The sequence below is a fragment of the Chinchilla lanigera genome, unplaced genomic scaffold (assembly GCF_000276665.1).
Source record: "Chinchilla lanigera isolate Chin_1 unplaced genomic scaffold, ChiLan1.0 scaffold00077, whole genome shotgun sequence".
NCBI classification, from domain to species: domain Eukaryota; kingdom Metazoa; phylum Chordata; class Mammalia; order Rodentia; family Chinchillidae; genus Chinchilla; species Chinchilla lanigera.
Window position 1 is genome coordinate 3,565,284 of NW_004955478.1, and position 20,479 is coordinate 3,585,762.

The 20,479-nt window shown below is 33.2% G+C and overlaps 1 protein-coding gene across 1 annotated transcript in view; it reads left to right on the forward strand.

The window, feature by feature from the left end:
• Positions 1–20,479, forward strand: part of Abca5 (ATP-binding cassette, sub-family A (ABC1), member 5) — a gene marked incomplete at its 5' end in the record, with an annotated part of 60,436 nt that overhangs the window by 38,908 nt on the left and 1,049 nt on the right. Inside the window, 18 exon segments of the mRNA XM_013503232.1 lie at positions 719–846; positions 1,238–1,375; positions 4,417–4,530; positions 6,548–6,718; positions 7,655–7,768; positions 8,644–8,778; positions 9,506–9,568; positions 10,354–10,445; positions 13,608–13,734; positions 14,042–14,159; positions 14,260–14,351; positions 15,509–15,684; positions 15,929–16,004; positions 16,233–16,327; positions 17,110–17,229; positions 18,085–18,234; positions 18,733–18,812; positions 20,100–20,155. Coding sequence (XP_013358686.1) covers positions 719–846; positions 1,238–1,375; positions 4,417–4,530; positions 6,548–6,718; positions 7,655–7,768; positions 8,644–8,778; positions 9,506–9,568; positions 10,354–10,445; positions 13,608–13,734; positions 14,042–14,159; positions 14,260–14,351; positions 15,509–15,684; positions 15,929–16,004; positions 16,233–16,327; positions 17,110–17,229; positions 18,085–18,234; positions 18,733–18,812; positions 20,100–20,155 — 2,045 coding nt within the window.

Genomic DNA, 20,479 nt, shown 5'->3' on the forward strand with positions numbered 1-20,479 from the left:
ACCTTATAATCACCATTTTAATGTGTGTCTGGGGATAGTACATGTATCTCAAAATCTTTCCCTTGGCTGCAGGCCATTTAGAGAATATAGAAGAAGGCCTGATTATGTGTTTGAATGTGTTGACATACTTGACACTTATAAAAGTGTACTTACAATTAAGGTACTTACAAAACTTGTCTGCCCAAAACAGCAATGCCTTAGGAAATGAAGCGACCGTACCCTAGTTTATACCTTTCTGCCTTTAGCTGCTCATCTTACTTAAAATTGCCAAGTAGATTTTTATTTTCACAATTTGATCAAATTTCAAGTGACTAGTAGAGGTAATTTTTTCTATGTTACTAATAATTGTAGCAGCAGCAAGTAAAATTTACACAATTACTGTGTGCCAGGTTCTGTTCATATCCCTGTTTATAATTCATTCATTTAATTCTCATGAATCATATAAAGTAGATGTACTTATTATTTTCACTTTATGAAAGAAGAAACTGGGGTCCAGATCATCTAGATAGCTTGCTCGAAGAGCAGATAATGTACGTGGTACAACTTGGATTTGAATGTAGGCTAACTGGCTCCCCAGTCTGTGCTCTTAATCATGTCTTAGCTGATGAAGAGAAAACATTTCTCTAAAAAGAGAGGCATCCTTCCATTGTCATTAAAAGTCTATGTCTGTAACTTATTTAAACTGATTCTTTATTGTTTGCTTATTTTCTAATGCCAGAATCAGATATCAGTGACCTTATTAACTTTTTCACATACCAGAACATAATGGTGACGATGTTTAATGACAGTGACTATGTGTCTGCTGCTCCCCATAGTGCAGCTTTAAATGTGGTGCGTTCAGAAAAGGTAAGAGTAACGCATGGGAATGAGTACTCATTTAGGAGTAATAAAAGATTAAATGTCCTCTAAATTATTTGCTGAATTGACCTCATTAGTTGGAAGTTAGAATCTACTTTTAAAATAGGTAGCCATTTTTATCTACTATATATTTTATGCCTGATAAGTGACCAGTATATAAAGCTATAAGAAATTTAATTTTTATACCTTTTCATAAAGTATCAAAACACCTGTACATTCTATGCCAGGTTCTTTTTTATCTGTTGTTGGATATTCTGTGATTTGTTGAAGTAGCTTTTATGAAAATTAGGTGAGCTGTCAAGGAGAGGTTGGTATATAACAATAATATGTCCACTTACATTTATGTAAGATATGTAATTACTCTTTTTTTTAATTATAGGACTATAGTTTTACAGCTGTTTTCAACAGTACTATGGTTCATTCCTTGCCTGTATTGATGAACATCATTAGTAACTACTATCTTTATCATTTAAATGTGACAGAAACCATCCAGATCTGGAGTACTCCATTCTTTCAAGTAAGCAAAAATATATATAGATAAAATATCATGAGCATATTTCATACATACATATATATTTATATTTACATACCCAAAGAAGTTCTGTTTTGGTACTACCATTTTTGTAATACATACTTGTATTTTATAGTGCTCACTTTGGCAGCATCACAATAGTTTTAGATATTTTGTTGCCCCCTAGAAGACCTTTATACTCTCTTGTGCCTACCCCTAAAATGGGCAGTTCCTATCCTTTTCTATCTCTGTGGATTTACTAATTCTAGCATTTCACGTAAAAGGAATCATGCAATATGGGACTTTTCTTGTCTTCCTTCTTGTATGTAGTATACTGTTTGGTAGAATCACATGTTTTGTTACATATATTAGTACTTCATTTCTTTTTACTTCCAGATATTCCATTGTATGAAATGTGTGAAGTATGTTCATGGAATAATTAATAAAATCCATCTTTAGTTGGTGAACATTTGACTTGTTTATACTTTTAGACTATTGGGAATAATGTTATGAACATTCAAGTATAAGTTTTTAGACAAGCATATGTTTTTATTTCTCTTGTATGTATATCTTGAAGTACAATTACTATTTTGTTTAGCATTTTGAGAAGCTAGCAACATATTTTCCAAAGTGATTGTACCATTTTCTGTTCTCATTATTAATGTGTAAAGAGGTATCTCATTTTCATTTTGATTTGTATTTCCCTGATGGCTGCTGATGTTGAGGATCTTCATTGCTTATATATTCTTTGAGAGAGGTTTATTCAAATCTTTGCCTTTTTAAAATCAGGTACTTTTTTTGTTTATTTTAAGAGTAAGGGCCGGGAATGAAGCTCAGTGGCACAAGTACCTGCCTGGCATATGCAAGGTCCTGAGTTCAATTCCTGGTACCAAAAAAAAAAAATAAGAGTAGGAAAATTTATTTTTAATTTACTTTTAAGAGTAGAAAAATAGGAATAGCTCTTGAGAGACAGGAGGGGTCCTAAATAGGTTGCCCTAAAATTGGGTACTTTATCCTTGTATGGTTAAATCGTAGAAGATCTTTATATATTTGAGAAACAAGCTTCTCATTAAATATATAATTTGCAATTTTGGTGAAATTCAGTTTGCCTATTTTTTCTTTTATGCTTTATGCTTTTAATGTCAGAGTTAAGAAGTCTTTGCCTAACTTAAGAGAAAAAGGCTTATTCCTGTGGTTTGATCTCCTTTTCATAGTTCTGGCTGTTATATTTAGGCCATTTGCAGTTATTTTTGCAGTTATTTTTATGTATACAGTAACCATCTAACTTCATTCTTTTACGTATAGGTATCTAGTTGTCCTGTCAAGTGCTCTCCTTCACAAAAGTTTTTTTGTGTGCATGTTACAACAATTCTTAATGGTAAAATAGTAATTTATTTAAAAATTATGAATCTGTTCTTTTCAATTCTATTCACTTAAACATATTTTTCCTTTAGCCTTTGACCTTTTTTTCTAACATATTGAATCCTAACCTCACTTTGCCAAACCCTTCATACAGTTTTGCTTTCTTGGAGTAGCTAAAACAGTAGTTCTTTTTTCCCTCTTTATCCTTACCTTTTATAAAACCATAAATTTTCATTGTATCATTGGTTATTATACTTAATATTGACTCTTTTTTTTAAAAAATGTACTTTGCTCCTACTACATACTCAAAGACAGTGTCTTATTATTTTCAGCAGTATCTTATTGCCTCTCTTAATATTCATTCAGACACAGTGCTTTCAGTAGCTAGGCACTTCGTTAATATTTATGATGTCTCAGCAAGAGACTAAGAAGGTTATAGTCAAGGAAATAAATGAGTAAACAATAATGCAGTGTGAGAAATACTGTATTGTAATAGGGATAATGTTTAGGATAAGAAAAATCAGGTAGTTTTCCTCCTTTTATGCATGAGACAACACTTCTAACACCTCAGGTGTGCAGGACTGCTAACCAGTGCTTAAATTGACACCAGAGAGGTATTTATAGTTCAGTTCAGTTCTGAGACTGACACTCTGCACCTGAATAATGTTAAGGTTCAACCCTATTTGAAGTGGTGCGTGCTCCACTCTGTGACCTGCATGTCATAAATACGGTCTTACTAATGTTCACAGTTTCTTCTTTGTCAGATTTTACATGATTGAATCCATCTGTAGTATCATTAATTTCTACTTTTTCTACTACCTAATTTACGTATTTGTGGGTTCTGTCTTGGCCTCCCACTGTCATATATTTAAATTTGGAGCAGATTCTATATCGTATAGCATAAATTAAGAAATTGGTTTTATTGCTATATAACAAAACTCAAAAAGCTAGAGTCAGTGATTACGGCAGTTCTCATCCCGTGGAATGCTGTGCCAACTAGCCAGGGCAGCCGCTAGACACACTGTGGCTCCTATGCCCTTACCCCATGTGTACGTCTTGTCACAGAACAAGGGTGAGAGAACGGCCTTATGGTGGTTGCAGGATGATACAGTGTCTTTCTAACCTGCATTTGAAAGGTCAGCTATTTACCGACCTGTCTGGGAAAGTTAGTTGACTGTACCTGGGTCCTTGGAGCCGCTAGGGACCTTTGGAACTGCAGGGGATAAAGTCTTTGTCCCTGGTTCCTTAGCAGGCTGAGCTTGGGGAGATGAAGACAGCCCAGGATCCCAGCAGGCAGATAGCCCACACAAGTGAAGAGCACCAACGATCGTTCCTAGACATTTCTTATCACTAGACAGGAAAACTAGTGGACTTACCAATTGCTTTTCAACGTAATATTATTTTTTATTGAATGGTGAAGTTTAATATATATACCAGATCATTCTGTGTTGTAGCTAAGAAAATCATTACGGTGATTTGTTCGGACTTACATAGCTATATAATTAGTTAATGACAGAGGTAGTACTTACGGTCCTCCACCACTGGTTGATAAACCTGCAGCTCAGACTCTGCTTGGGGTGGATATCCTGCTGTGCTCCTTCGGAGGTCTTGCTGTTCTTCTAGATGTTGGAAGGTGGTATAAGGTGATTCTCAGTTGTATTTCTTATTCTGTGTTTCTCTTTCAGGAAATTACTGACATAGTGTTTAAAATTGAGCTGTATTTTCAAGCAGCTTTGCTTGGAATCATTGTTACTGCAATGCCACCTTACTTTGCTATGGAAAATGCAGAGAATCATAAGGTAATGACTAAATTAAAAAATGCAGGTCTGGTTCACTAACAGAAGTGTCAGCTGGGCGTGCTGGCACACATCTGTAATCCCTGCACTCAGAAGGCTGAGGTGGGAGGATTGCTGTGAGTTCAGGACTGGCCTGGGCTACATAGTCAGTTTAAGACCAGCCTGAATTACAGAGAGATGCTGTCTCCAAAAAAAGTAAAACAAAAAAAAACAAAAAACAAATATTTTGTGGGCTGGAGATATATGTCAGTGGTCTAGTGCTTGCCTGGCATGCACAAGGCCCTGAGATCAATTCCCAGTACCACAAAAGGAAAAATAAAAGTGTCATAAAAATAACCTATTTGTGTGATTTGTAAGTCTTAAATATAATTATTATTTTGAGTGAATTAAGATTATAAATATACTGTGTTTATTATAATTAATAATATTTGTCACTTGAATATATGCTTTAGAATTATATCCTCTAATCTTTATAACAAAAGTTTTATTTTACCTACTTTGTAGATCAGGAAATAAGAGTAGGGGAGTATTCCTATAACTTCCTCAGTTTAAGTCTCTTTAAATGGTGGATCTGGGAACTAACTTGTGATCTTTATGTATTCTTTTGTTTTTGTTTTGTTTTTTGATTACTGCCATTGAACCCATGGCCGAATTACCCCTGAACTACATTTCTAGTTCTTTTTGTTTCTTATTTTGAGACAGGTCTCATTAAATTACTGAGTCTGGTCTCAAACTTGCGTTCCTCTGGTCGCATGTTCCCAAGTAGCTCATAGGCGTGCATCTCCAAGCCAGGCTGCTCTTCATGTTCTTACCGGGTGCACTGACCTGCTTTTCCTTTGTGACCGTCAGTAGAGTGTATTGAATGCACACAACACGTACTCCTTGTTATGTGAAAAAAAAAGTAAAAAATGATTTCAGCACTACTCCCTAGGGAAAGTTCCGAAGTATACTTATTGTTGTTAAGTAGGATTCCTTAGTGTTCAACTGTTGCCTATGAAAGAACCTGTGCATTGTTTTCACTTGCTATTATTATGGATACAGTTGCTATAAACATGACAGGTGTTTGTGTGAACCGATGTTTTTATTTTTCTAGGATAAATGCTGACTTGATGATTGTATGTTCAGTTATATAAGAAAATGCCAATTTTTTTTCCAGAGTGGGTATACCATTTTACATTCCCACCAGCAGTATATGAATGATAAAAGCTTGAATTCCCCAAAATAATTACATTTGACTTGGTTTGTGTCTTTACACTTGTATTAGAATTTAGATATGTCTGATGTTCCTATAATTCATTGAACATTATACTTAGCCATTTTTTTCCTTTTCCTTCTTAGCTCATCTCTATATTTCTTAGTTTCCTTGTCTCACTGAATAGCTTGCTCTTTGGTATATACCTTTAATTATCAGAAGTAGATGTTCTTATAGATGGAAGAAATCACATATGATTGTTAAGTATTTGAATTTATAAAAGGTTTATAAAATTTCAAAGTAAATAATGAGAATGTGAGATTGGAAAATTAGGAAAACTGATCATCTAAGCTCATTGTTAGCGTACATGAAAATTTTGCTTGTGGCAGACGTTATTTGTATACAAAGTTTCGCAGTCTGAAGCCCTATGCAAAGCTAGAGGCACTTGCCAGTCTGTTAGTGTTTATATTAAAGATTAATTTTAAAAATGAAAATCTTTTTCCTATTTAAACACATCTTTCCATCTATTTCCACAGTTTTAAAAGCAAGTGTTTGACTCACTGTTTGAACCACCATAATCTCCATGACATATTTGCCTTATTTTACTGTACTTTAATTTTTAAAATTTTTGTTGAGATTATCATATCTCAGAAATAATGAGCCAAATTAAGTACGAAGTGGGATCTATGTGTATTATCAGGCCTGGAATGTCACCTTTTTTGTTTTGTTGATGTAAAATTGAGAATTCTACAATGATTTGCTAGCTTTTTCTTTATAAAATATGTAAAGTTATAATTAAAATTATTTTCTTTTCTTTCTAATTTCTAGATCAAAGCTTATACCCAACTTAAACTTTCAGGTCTTTTGCCATCTGCATATTGGATTGGACAAGCTATTGTTGATATACCCTTACTTTTTGTTGTTCTTATTTTGATGCTAGGAAGTTTATTTGCATTTCATCATGGATTATATTTTTATACTGTGAAATTCCTTGCTGTGGTAAGTTAACATCAGTTATACTCACGTTATTTCTACATAAAATGTTACCTAAAAGTTACCTATACACAACAACTATGAGTAATATGGACATTAATTATTAATGTTTAAAAAGAATGTTTAATTATTATATATGATAGTAAAAATCAATTCAGTTTATATTACTGTAAGTGATTTTTAAAACAATAGCTTAGTATGATTTAAAATTGATTTCTTGAAACTGGGGTGATCTTTCAGGAGATCAAGTACGTACTTACGTGCAATCATTCATACTTCAATGTATTCCTAACATGTCTTCCTTGTCTTTCTTATGCTTGAGCATAATTTCACAAGGAAGGAGCTCTTTTATTCCATAATTTAGAGTGTGGCTTAAAATATAAAGTAGAAGTCTAGTCTACATTCATGTTCACATGTATGTGGTAGATCCTTTCGTTAAGTGAATTTTGTTAGGAAAAGGGAAAAATGGTTAGGTTGGTTGCAAGTAAACTTAACAGTTTTGTCAAAGATTATGCTGACCTTATATATTAATTTCTGCCATATAAATAAATAATAAATGTTGATATTCATGCACTAAATATGTTATATTAAAATAGTAGCTCATAGTTGATTGGAAGTGATAAAGTGATAAAGTTGTAACCAGCTATACTTGATTTTTATAATAAAACAATGAGAGACAGCATTTCACTAGATATAAAAATCCCCAACAGAGTATTCAGTTTAAATGACTTTGGACTGTATTAATAATAAATTTTTTAAAACATGATTTTAATTGATGTAGAAGTGAGGATGATAACTTTTTAGCTAACCACAATTTCCATTTTTGGATTGATCTGTTGAATATAATCTGAAGAATAATTTACTTAATATTTTAATATGATTATGGTATGTTTTACTGACTATTCAGGTTTTAATAGAAATCTACATGTTTCTGATTTATAGGTTTTTTGCCTTCTTGGTTATGTTCCATCAGTTATTCTTTTCACTTATGTCACTTCTTTCACCTTTAAAAAAATTTTAAATACCAAAGAATTTTGGTCATTTATATATTCTGTGGTAAGTAATATTTTATATTATTTCAATTTTTCATACTAGCATGTTTAAAAGTCATTAACGCTTTCTTGATTTTTTTCTTGTTTTTTTATTTTAAAAGAATAAAAACTTTTTAAAAACACTAACAATGATACAGAATTTCAAAACAAGATAATAGGAAATTACTCATGGTTGTTATATGGCATATTGTTATCTTCAAAGTAGTTGTTCAGATTATCAGATATGGGCATCAAAATTGATCAAAAAATTAAGGATTAACTGTTCCTTTCAATACACCAATAGAAATTAGTAGTACAATTATCTTAGCTATCTTGTGTGTGAGTATATATATATTTTTTTTCCCTTCTGTTTCTTTTTTCCTTTCACTCATCCCAGTTGTTCTTTCCTTTTGAGCAGTTTCTTTCTCTTTCACAGTATCTTTCATATCTTCTTTCTTGATTATATTAAAAAATACTACATGTCTTTTCTTTTTTTTTTTTTTTTTCCTTTTTGCGGTACCGGGGATCAAACTCACGAGCTTGTGCTTACCAGACAGGCACTTATGCCACTGAGCTATATCCCCAGCCCTACATGTCTTTTATAAGTGGATAATTGAGACAGAGAACTGGCAACATATTTTTATGTTTATCTTCCACATCATCCATTCCAGGAAGGGATGATATTAAAAGCATTTAACAACTAGTGTGGGGTAGAGATACTAGCCACAAGCAACTAGTGCTGTATCAACATTGATGCTTTCTGGCTAAGTATCTTCTCTAGCTCTGTGTTTTATTAGATGATGGGAAACAAAGCTAATGTTGAGGCACCAATTTATGATAAAGTTGTTTGTATGAATTTTTAAACACGCTGTTACTTATTTTCTTATTCTTTTTCTTTAGACAGCATTGGCGTGTATAGTAATCACCGAAATAACCTTCTTTATGGGATACAGAGTTACAGCTGTTTTTCATTACACCTTTTGCATAGTCATTCCAATCTACCCACTTTTAGGTTGCCTGATTTATTTCATAAAGGTAAGTTTTTTAGGTTTTTTCATATTTTAAAGCATAAATACATATCTTAGTTCTCATACTGAAAATAGTAAAATGCATCAAGTTAAGGTTAACTGCTGCTATTTTATGAACTATTCTTAATGTAGCTATAATAATTGTGGGAGCCAGTCAAATGCATCCAACTATAAGTTGTTAAAGTAGGATGACTGTGTCCATTAAATTTTCTTTGCTGTTTAGAATGGTATACATAATTAGAATTATGATCTGGTTTCAGTCAGTATTTGTTTTTACAAGTTTTTAAAGGAACAAATAATATATATAAAGAGATGAGAGAAAATAAAATGTAAGCACTTTTGTCCAAGAAAAAATAAGCAGATTTGTTTATTAAAATGCATGATTGAAAGAAATTTCCATTTCTTTAGAATGGAATTTTCTAGATTAGAAAATTATTAGGTTATAAAATTGGTTATAACTTACCACAGGTGATTAGAAAAAAATTAGGTTATAGATTCTTAATTTAGGATTGCTGATTTATTCTAGCATTCTTCCCTCTCTTTTTGCTTTCAGTTTAATATACTTATGCCTAGTTTCATAAAAGTATGTTAGAGTGAGGGGGATTTAAATTCATATTAAATAAGCTATTTTGAATTTAAAATAAAATCTTCCTCACTCCAAAATAGTATTATTAAATTTAAATCTGAATGCGTCTTCATATATACGTTTACATTTACATATCATATTGTTTTAGGTTTCTTGGAAAAATGAAGATACGTACAATCCATGGGATAGGCTTTTAGTGGCAGTTATATCGGTAAGAAATAACGAAAAGCTTGTTTGTGTTAGTCTGTTACCTTAACAATGATTCAGTTGTCTGGTTTTAACTATGTTTAGATTTTATCCTGTTACATTAAAAAAAAAGTGTATAAAAAGTCAGATGTGTTAATTATAGCTAATCTGCATCTCAGAAGTAATATGTCTACTGTGTCTTTCATTTACTGTGTCCACTTTAACATGCTTAGTTTTTTACATTATTAGCTTTAGTGAATTATAGTTCTGACTTCCTTAGAGACAAAAACAAAGATTTTATGTTTGGTTATATTTTAGGAAACTGACAGTAAGTGGGAATTACAGTGGTAGAAACATAACTGTATTTGGTGGCCCGGGTGGCATGGTGGCTCATGTCTGTAAGCACACCTGTTGGATAGAGACCCTGCCTCAAAGTTTAATAGAGACCTAGAGATGTAACCCAGTGATATTTGCCTAGCACAGTGAGCCTTCCCATGTGCAAAGCTCTCGATGAAATCCCTAGTACAGCCAAAAAAAAAAATCTTTAGTATGTATTAAAATTTAGGCTGGGTATAGCTCAGTGATAAATCTTGTGCTTGAGTATAATTGAGACCCTGGGTTGAATAAAGTAAAATAACAATATTGTCTTTATCATTGACAAAGGTGAAAAAACTGTGATTTGTTTGTTTGCTTGTTTTGGTAATGGTAAGAAACTTCGTTTACCATATACCTGGTCTTAGTTTTGTTGTCAAAGGAAAAAGCAAAAACAAAATGACAATTCAGTCAGATTCAGTCTTGTTCTTCTTTTAGCCTTATCTGCAGTGTGTACTGTGGATTTTCCTCTTACAGTACTATGAGAAAAAACATGGCGGCAGATCAGTAAGAAAGGATCCTTTCTTCAGGTCAGTTAATTTTGGTTGTTCTTGAAGTTTTAGTATTTTCAGTAAATTTACATAATTGTATAACCACGATTAACATAATCTTAAAGCAGTTGTAGTACTCCAAAAATACTTTGTACCCACCCTAGCATAGCTCCCTATTTCTCCTTCCATGCCTCCAGCCCTAGGTAACTACCAGTCTGCTCTCTGTAAGGTTTGCTTATTCTGAATAGTTCAGAATTATGCAATATGTAGTCTTATTTTTTTGGCCTGGTTTTTTTACTCAGCATAATATTTTTCCTTCTTATGTTAATTTTTGTAAAATTAACAGTAGCATGTACAGTGAGATTTGTGTCCTTATTATGATCATACTGCATACTCAGTATTGTAAATACTGAATATTTTTAAATATCTGTATGATACATGTTAAAACTTCCTAAGAAAAGAAATAATAAAATACATTTTGAAAAACTTAAACCAAATCAGGATGAAAGTTCTCTAAGTATCTTTAACTCTTTTATTTACTTTTTACCTTAGTAAGTACATTATTTTAATGCTAGAAAATCATTTATAAAATTGTTAGGATTTGGATGATAAATTGTATACCAGTATCTCATATACATCTTTACACTTAGCAAGACGTGTGGAAGGATTATCATGCTATAGCATTAGCAATATTTCATTATCCTTTTATGCTGAGCAGACATGATGTTGTGATTGTATTCCACACTTTACGAATGACCTCATCAAGTGAGTCATTTGCACTCTTTGGCTGTTATAAATAATATTGCTATGAACATTTGTGTACAAATGTTTATGTAGACATATATTTTCACTTCTTTTAGGTAGATCCCTGGGAATGAGACTGTTGGGTCATCTGTTAGCTCTGTCAGTGTTTTGAGGAGTTGGTAGACTACTTTCCAGTGTGGTAGCAGCTGCTCCTGCTTAGAATATATGAACATTCTGTTTTCTTCACGTCATTGTCAATACTTCTTATTGTTTGTCTTTTTAACTTTTGCCATTCTAGTATGTATGAAATAATGTCTCACTGTGATTTTGATTTGCATTGTCCTCGTGATTCTTGAAATATCTGTTAAACTAGTTTGCACATTTAGAAATGGGGTTGTGTTTATATTATTGAGTTATAATATTTAAAATATATTTTTGATATAAGTCCCTTATCCAGCTGTATGATTTGCAAATATTTTCTCCAAATCTGCATCTTTTTGTTGTTGTTGTTTTTTGTTTTTTTTCCGGTACCGGGAATCAAACTCAGGACCTTGTGCTTGCCAGGCAGGTGCTATGCCGCTGAGCTAAATCCCCAGCCCCTGCACTTTCTTTTCATAGGTTATTTTGAATTTAAAGAATATCATTTATAAACTGTTGCTATTGGTATTAAGTTAGTTTTAAATTTCTTCTTTATAGTTCTTATGTATTTATTTGCTGAATACTGACATGTTATAACAGTCTCGAAAGAGAAAGTCTCGAAAGTACTGATCAGTGGTCGCACACCTTAAGGCATGTGTGCCGCAGTGGGCTGTTTATTGTCACTGACAGCTTTCCAAGGCTCACCCTCGCTGGTGGAGATAAATGTGTAATGGCTTTAACCGTTCGATACTTTTCCATCCTTGGAGCACTTTAATATCTAGCTCTCCTGCCTTCTCTTCTCCCTGACCTCTACTCAAACTTCAGGAGACTTTAGCACCTGCGTGACCTTTCCAACCCCTGAACCACAGTTTCTGATTTTCTCTAAGCCGGTCACTGTTGCTTCTTCTCCCCTTCACCCATTTACTTACATCAGAGCCATACTATTCCTGCTCTTAAGTTGATCTGAAAAATCTTAAGCTTTAGTGCCCAGCCCTACCAGTAACTTTTCCTCTTCCCATCTCTTTCATTTTTAGTCTTAGTGGACTTTTATTCCCTGAGTTTCGTACCCTTGAGTTCCTCTTCTTCTCCCCAGTATTCCTGTTTTTACTTTTTCCTCTGTCCAGCATTGCTCACATGATTCATTATGTCAGTCTTTCAGCATCCCCAGCTTCCATGTCCTCTAAAAATCATAAATATTGGCGAATCTGATTGCATACTGGAGAAAACTAACAAAGAACAGCATGATAGTACTAAATATTTCGTGCAGCTCTGTTTTCATGCTGTGTGCTAGCCTGTCATAGTCTCCGAGTTAACATCTACTTATCCTTCCATTCAGTAGTCATCCCACGCTTTCTTTGTAGTCCTCATATTCCAAATAGCACCTCACCGTACATCCCGCTTCCCGGTAAAAGATCTTGCCACCTGTCTCAGAACACAGAGTCATTAAAAATTTCTACAAACTTATCCACATTTTCCAACTTCTGTGCCATTTCCCTGTCCCACAGAAACAGATGCCTCACCTATTACCCGAGTCACTTACTCCGTATACTGAAGAATGCTGCTCAATCACTTTTCCCTTTCTGTATCTTTTATTTAATTTTTGGAGAGGCATCACTTCTCTCCTATAATTAAAAGAATCTGTGAAATTTAATATAAATTTTTATCTAGCCCTTATACTTTATCTCTGTTTCCTTTTCCAGCCATTAGTATGTTAGTATTAGGATTCCAGTGGAATCCTTCCACCTTCCATTCACTTCTTAACTCCCCGTAATCTGGTTTGCCCTTTACCTCTCTTGATGTGATTATCAGTAAGATAGCGAATGCTTTTATCATTGCCTTGTTTAGTAGGCTCAGTTTAGTTAATCTGTAACTGTAACATAATTGATATTTCCCCCTTGTACTTTCTGGTTTTTCTTTGTTCTCTGTAATGTCATCTTTAGCTTGCCTCATTACCTCTTTCCTGTTCAAAATTTCCTTTGCACCTCTTCTTCCTTTGTGTAACCATGAAAGTCATATTCCTGTGGACTCTGACTTTAGCCCTCTCTTTTCTTTTTTCATTTATACTCAGTTTATAAATTCTTTCAAGACAGCAACCATTGTTTTTCATCTCTCTATGAAATATCTAACACATATTAATCATAAAAATGTTGAATAAATTAATTTAGATAACATTCCTTAACTATGAAAAATGTCACTTGTAATTCCACTTGTTAGAGAAAATCCTAGATCTGCTGTTGTTTTATAAAACCTTTCTCTATGTAGTGACTATTTTCTTTACTATTTTAATGATTTGAAAATCTACTGTATTTATATACGTAGGACCCTTTCAAGAAAGTCCAAAAATAAGAAGTTTCCAGAACCACCAAACAATGAAGATGAAGACGAAGATGTCAGAGCGGAGAGACTGAAGGTCAAAGAGCTGATGAGTTGCCAGTGTTGTGAGGAGGTAATTAGTCTTTATAGCTAAGTCATAGTACATGTGAAATGGTAACTTCCCAGTGTATAGTAGTAAATGTGAAAAGTATTTTCTTTGCATCTAATCAATCTGAAAAAAAATATTTCATGAGAAAAATATTTTTGTCTGCTTATTTTTAAATAGGCCATGATTTTAACCATAAGTGGAAATGTACTTGTGTATGATCACCTTAGCAAAAATAGTTCTGGATGATTTAGATATCAGATATGTTTAGCCTTTTGTAAAGTGACATGTATTTTTTTATAGCTCACTTTTTAAATCCTGTTGCTCTTACTAGAAACCAGCCATTATGGTAAGCAATTTACATAAAGAGTATGATGACAAGAGAGATTTCCTTCATTCAAGAAAAGTAAAGAAGGTGGCAGCTAAATACATCTCCTTCTGTGTAAAAAAAGGTTGCTGTTTATTTTTTTTCTTAAATAACTTTTCCAGAAGAGTAATTTCCATTTTTGGTTTGATTTCAGTATGATGATCTTTTCCTCTCAATTCCTTTAGGAGAGATCTTGGGTCTGTTGGGTCCAAATGGTGCAGGCAAAAGCACTGTTATTAATATTCTGGTTGGTGATGTCGAGTCAACTTCAGGCCAGGTATGATACATAAGAGTGGGGGATAGTTTGAATATCATTTACCATTTTAATTAAGATAGTTTAATGGCAGATTAGTATTTTGATGCTCAAACTTTTGTTTTTAGAATTTTAGTATAGCCTAATTGAATTATCCTTCTGATCACTTCTGAAAATAATATACATGGTAAAACTTTTAGTACATACGTAAGACATATCTTGTTTAATGACCAAGGTCCAATCTTAAAACGGTTTTTAAATGACTCAGTCACTAAATGAGAAATTGTATATAGTATGTACATTACAACATTTAGAATAAGTGAAACTCCAACTAGATGACTGCTCTTTTTGCATAATTCTTACATGCGTTACTGTAATGTGTAACAAAACAGAAAACGGCAGAACTGTACCATACAGTGCAGTCAGCAAAAAATATAATACTGTGTAAATAAGATATACTGTAAAAAGAAAAAACATCGAGGCTTCATAAACAAGGTACACAAAACTACAAAATAGACAGGGTCGAAAGTCTGACAGTTGTTAAACAGGTTGTTGTTAAATGAGGAATATCTGTGTCGAGTATATTTGCTGTGGTGCTTATTATATGCCTGGGTGATTTATTCGCCTATTTAGTGGAAGACAGTAGTATTAAGTTCAGTAGTTAAAAGAGCAAGTCTAGGCCTTCTCATCAATTGATTTTCAGTGATGAGCGTCTCACTGACACTCGGTAGAAGCGCCACAGAATTACCCTAGTCCTGTTTCTCTCCCTCTTGCTTACTTTATACCAGCTATATTGATTTATTGTTTTCCTGGGAAATGCCTGGCATCGACTTTTTTTTGGGTTTTTGCCTGAGGTGTTTCTTATGTTGGTTATAGCTATTTCTTAGAAATACAGTTGACTAAATTCCCTTAAATACTTGGCTTACGCCTTCCAACAAGGCCCCTTATTTCTAGTTAAAATTATGGCTTGTTTTTCTTCCTAACTACGCAGTATAGTCACCATTTCCAGCTAAGTCTCCGACCTCCAGCTTAGCTGTCTGTGTATTTCCAGGTTCAAAAAGCAGTAAAAATTGACCTGATAGTACTTTTGCTATACACAGAGATTTGAATTAATCCACTTTCCACTTTCTTCACGATATAAGTGAAGCAAAATTACTAAAAATTTGTTTGCATTTCTGTAGGTATTTCTAGGAGGTTATATGTCAGACGCAGCTGAAGAAGATGACTCTGTTAAGTGTATGGGTTACTGTCCTCAGATAAACCCGCTATGGCCAGATATTACATTGCAAGAGCATTTTGAAATTTATGGAGCTGTCAAAGGAATGAGAGCAAGTGACACGAAAGAAGTAATGAGTCGGTAAGGTAACAGTCTTACATTTCACATCTTAAAAATTTTGTAATAGATCTTTCTATGGGTCATAATTTTCATAAAAATGCCCTTTTTCATATATTCTCAATGTCATTATCAGTGACACTGTTTTTTCTAGAACAGTCATACTGTTTTGACTAACTGTTCTAGAAAAAAGTGTCATTGATCAACATAATTTATACTTACATTTATGCATATCAAGTACCCTCATTTTGTATTATCCATTTTGCAGAATAATAAATGCACTTGAGTTAAAAGAACATCTTCAGAAAACTATAAAGAAACTGCCTGCAGGCGTCAAGCGAAAGGTATTTCTGTTAAATAACAAATATATCTATTTTATTGATAGTATAGTACCTGTTACTTTCTTGATAGAATTTCTTATAGTGGGGCTGGGGATTTAGCTCAGCGGCACAGCACTTGCCTGACAAGCACAAGGTCGTGAGTTCGATTCCCGGTACTGAGGGGAAAAAAAAAAAGAATTCCTTATAGTGAAGGATCATTAGTTTACTTCCCCTCTTCTTCTTTCTCTGTAGTTATGTTTTGCGTTAAGTATGCTGGGGAATCCTCAGATCACTCTGCTAGATGAACCATCTACAGGTATGGATCCCAAAGCCAAACGGCACCTGTGGTGAGTATGACACTAACGGCAATTGAGACCTATGACACTGTGTCATATTTTAGAATAATGAAAAATCATTTTCAGTATAACTAGTAGTGTTATATTAATGATGTGTATAGCTTGATTGAAAGTTCTATATAAATGTAAAGTAGTATTAAATGTTTAATTTCTAGTAATTTTCTTAACCTTTTTAAAATTTATCACGTTTTCATAAAGTTTTTATAATATTTTATATATAAAACAGATGCAATGTACAGGAAATTATTAAGATAAAAATTCTCTTCTCTGGATAATTTTCTTTTCCCCGTTTTCAGGCTTTTTTCATAGGCATTTAAGATATAAGTTACCTTTCTCATAATAATATTATCTTGAATTTATGTTGCAACTCTTCCTGGTAATTTAAAGTATTAATTAGCTCAGCAGTTCTGTGAGTCTTGATTTTCATGTCTACAAATGTAAGGTTTAGTTCAGATTCGCTTTAGGTTTCGCTCAGGATTCCATGTTTTTTCCTTTTAACAGTGAAAGGCATCAGTTTTTATAACTCATTTGTTATTATGTGTTTCACCGATTTAAATATTTGAAGTCCTGAAATTTATTTCCACTTAATAAGCTTTCAAAACTAAGGGAAAATATCTTAGTATAGAAATAATCATAGTTGAGCAGGATATAATAGTTACGGACATTGAATATTTGGTACGTTTTAATCGAATTAACCAAATTGTATTTACAGACTCATCATTTTCATTAACAAACATATATTACTTTTTGAAAATTGTGTGTGTGTTTTATAGGCGAGCAATTCGAACTGCATTTAAAAACAAAAAGAGAGCGGCTATTCTGACCACCCATTACATGGAGGAGGCTGAGGCTATTTGTGACCGAGTGGCCATTATGGTAGCGGGCCAGTTAAGGTAGGTATTCAGCAGCGTGCTTTCTAAGGGATAGTGGACAGATTTTGAATGTTCTCCATATAACTCATGGTTATATGTATTAATTTAAATGTTAAAACAATGTTTCTTTGAATTTTTGAATGAATTTTCTATAGGACTATTTAGAAATATGTTGAGTATTTTTTTCCCCAAAATATGCTGGCTGGCTACTTGCATTTGGAACTGGCTTAATTGTTCAATAACTTAGAATGTTATTTTCAGGCAATAATATTTGTTATTTTTTAAAAAATCATTATTATTTAGATTATAGCACAAATTAAAAAATACCTGGGTTCATACGGCATAAATACATGACTGGATATATAAATAAATGTGGAAACAGCAAATCATTCTTACATAATTTTTCCAAATAACATACATATAGATAAACCCACAACCCCAGTCCACCCCTCAGGAAAACACTAGATACACTAGATTAGAGAACATGTTCGTGAGGAAAGGGTAAGAAATTCTCACCCACCACAGGCGTCTAAGGAGACAGGACCACTAAACACCGTGTGGAACTGGAGAGTCCTGAAATAGCAACAGGTTATTATGTGCAAAACTGGCAAAACCCAGATGAAGTCTAGAGTTTAGTTCACACTAATGTGATTAATGTTGGTTTCATGATTTTGACAAGTACCAGGGGAATATAAGATGAAAGTGTTAGGGAAGCGGGAATTCAGTAAGGAGTGTATAAGGGTTTTATATTATGTTGGTAAATTTTCTGTAAGTGTAAAGCTGTCACCCCCAAGTTGTAGAAATTTAAGTAAGTGATAATTCATTCTTTGAAACTGTCAAGCCATTTTATATATCATTTTTAAAAAATTACTTCAGATGTATTGGGACAGTACAACATCTAAAGAGTAAATTTGGAAGAGGCTACTTTTTGGAAATTAAGTTAAAGGACTGGGTAGAAAACCTAGAAATAGACCGCCTTCAAAGAGAAATTGAATATATATTCCCAAATGCAAGCCGTCAGGAAAGGTAAGAAATTTACAGTGTAATTCTATTTCTTTATAGAGTGATGAGGACTAGGAAGAACATCCTCTTCAGTCAATGTTATACGAATGAATACCTCTAAGATAACTTACAGGCATGTTAATATCTGTAGTATCCCCAGGACTGGACTAATGAAATCTGATGTTATATCTTTCAGTATTTCATAGTATGTGTGTTTGTATTCATTTATTTATTTTTGTAGTGCTGGAGATTGAGTGCAGGAATTCATGCATGCTAGGCAAGCTCTCTGCCACTGAGCTGCTTCCCCTGCCCTTGTACTTAAACTTTTTACAGTTTTTATTTAGTAGTAATAATAGTTATTTTATTATATGTGGAATTATTTTATCATTTCAAACAATTTTATCAAAATATTTTTGTTTTTATAAAAATAAATTATTAGTTTAATTTTGCATTTAAAAATCTTCAGCTTTATAACATGATCATGGTAATTTTTTAATTTTCCTGAATTTGTCTTGTTTTCAGTTTTTCTTCTATTTTGGCTTATAAAATTCCTAAGGAAGATGTTCAGTCTCTTTCCCAAGCTTTTTCTAAGTTGGAGGAAGGTGAGTAGTATTGAAAAAACATTGTAAAGTAGCCCTCAAATTATTAAAGAATTTTATTTAAAAAGGTTCAGAATTGAGGAGTCAGTTTATTATAGAAACTAGCAAATAAGTATATAACCTTAAGATACAGATAAATAAAAATACCGTAGGGATTTTATAGAAAAACTGTGTTGTGGTATAAACCTTTTAGAATTTAGTGGGCATTGCCGTAGCTTTCTCATTGCATCTGCGGAAACTATTAGCTTTCTCTAAGCAGTTTAGTCCTGCAGTCAGAGAACTGTTTCTGCAACCCTTACTTTCTGCTGCACCATGGAAGTAGCAGTGGTATCAAGAGCCTAATGATAGCAGGATGGAGAATTCCCTGTGGAGGTTGTACAGTCCCCAGAGTTTTAAAGAAGCTTATTGAAGTTCAGCATTTAAAAAATAAGTAATGGACGGGATAATTATGTGCTGGTGACAGTAGCAAGAAATAAGTGCTTGGATTGGGGAAGTCTTCACATACAATTATTTTATGATATTTTTAAACTGTGAAACAATCAACATTTATGAATAAGGTCATTAGTATCTTTCAAAATGAATATAGAGTTGTGATTATTTTTATATGAATGCTGCATACGAAAAGATTTCTTTACAACAGCTATGGATTAATGATTTTTAGCCTTAGAGCACTAATTATTTTATGTCTGTAATAGATATAGTATCTGTTAGATATAGTAAATGTCATATAGTAAGATAAAGTTTCTGCTTTCCTGGTGATTTATGATTGAAAAATATCTGAGCTACTTAGGATTAAAGGAATCAGTATAAATAGCAGATATTTCATATTAAATTAGATTGCAAAAGGACCTGAAATACAGAAAAACTGTGGAGATAAGATCAATATTCAAAATCTAGTTTAAGAGGCAAGCACAGGCTTTAATGGAGTTGAGGAAGGGGAGGTGCAGAGCAGAGATCAACAGAAACATGAAAAAAAGAATAACCAGTAAGCAGATGAAGGAGGGAAGCAGGAGGTAATTTAAAAAGGTGAGTGAGGCAAACGGCAATAAGTATGTAAAGTACCTAGGGCCGTAGAGGAACTGTGGGCGTGGGGATGCGAAGGAAGTGAGGTGGAAGTGAGATTTTATTTTTTAGAGATTACAGATCTCTAAAATTTTTTTTAGAGATTCAAGTTTTGGTGAATTGCTTATAAGGGTCTTTAAACAGATACTGTTAGCCAACTCAGTAGTCACTACCATTTTAGGCTTTTAAAATACTACTAACTAAAACACTGTTTTTATATTTTAACAGCTAAACATACTTTTGCAGTTGAAGAATATAGCTTTTCTCAGGCAACACTGGAACAGGTACTATAAAATTACTTTTAAAAAATTATTTTATAGAAGGTAGCAATTATTTGGTTAAGATTGTAGAGAAATTATGATATTATTATAGAATAATTATAGAATAATCTTGTTTTGTAAAAGATTGTTGTGTAAGGGGCTGGGGATTTAGCTCAGCGGCAAAGCGCCTGCCTGGCAAGCGCAAGGTCGTGAGTTCGGTTCCCGGTACCGGAGAAAAACCAAAAAAAATAAACAAATAAAATAAAAAGACCAATAAAAAGATCAATACTTGTCTGCTCAAGAGCTCACAGGCAGTAACAGTAGTTCAGGTGGGATAAGATACGTAAC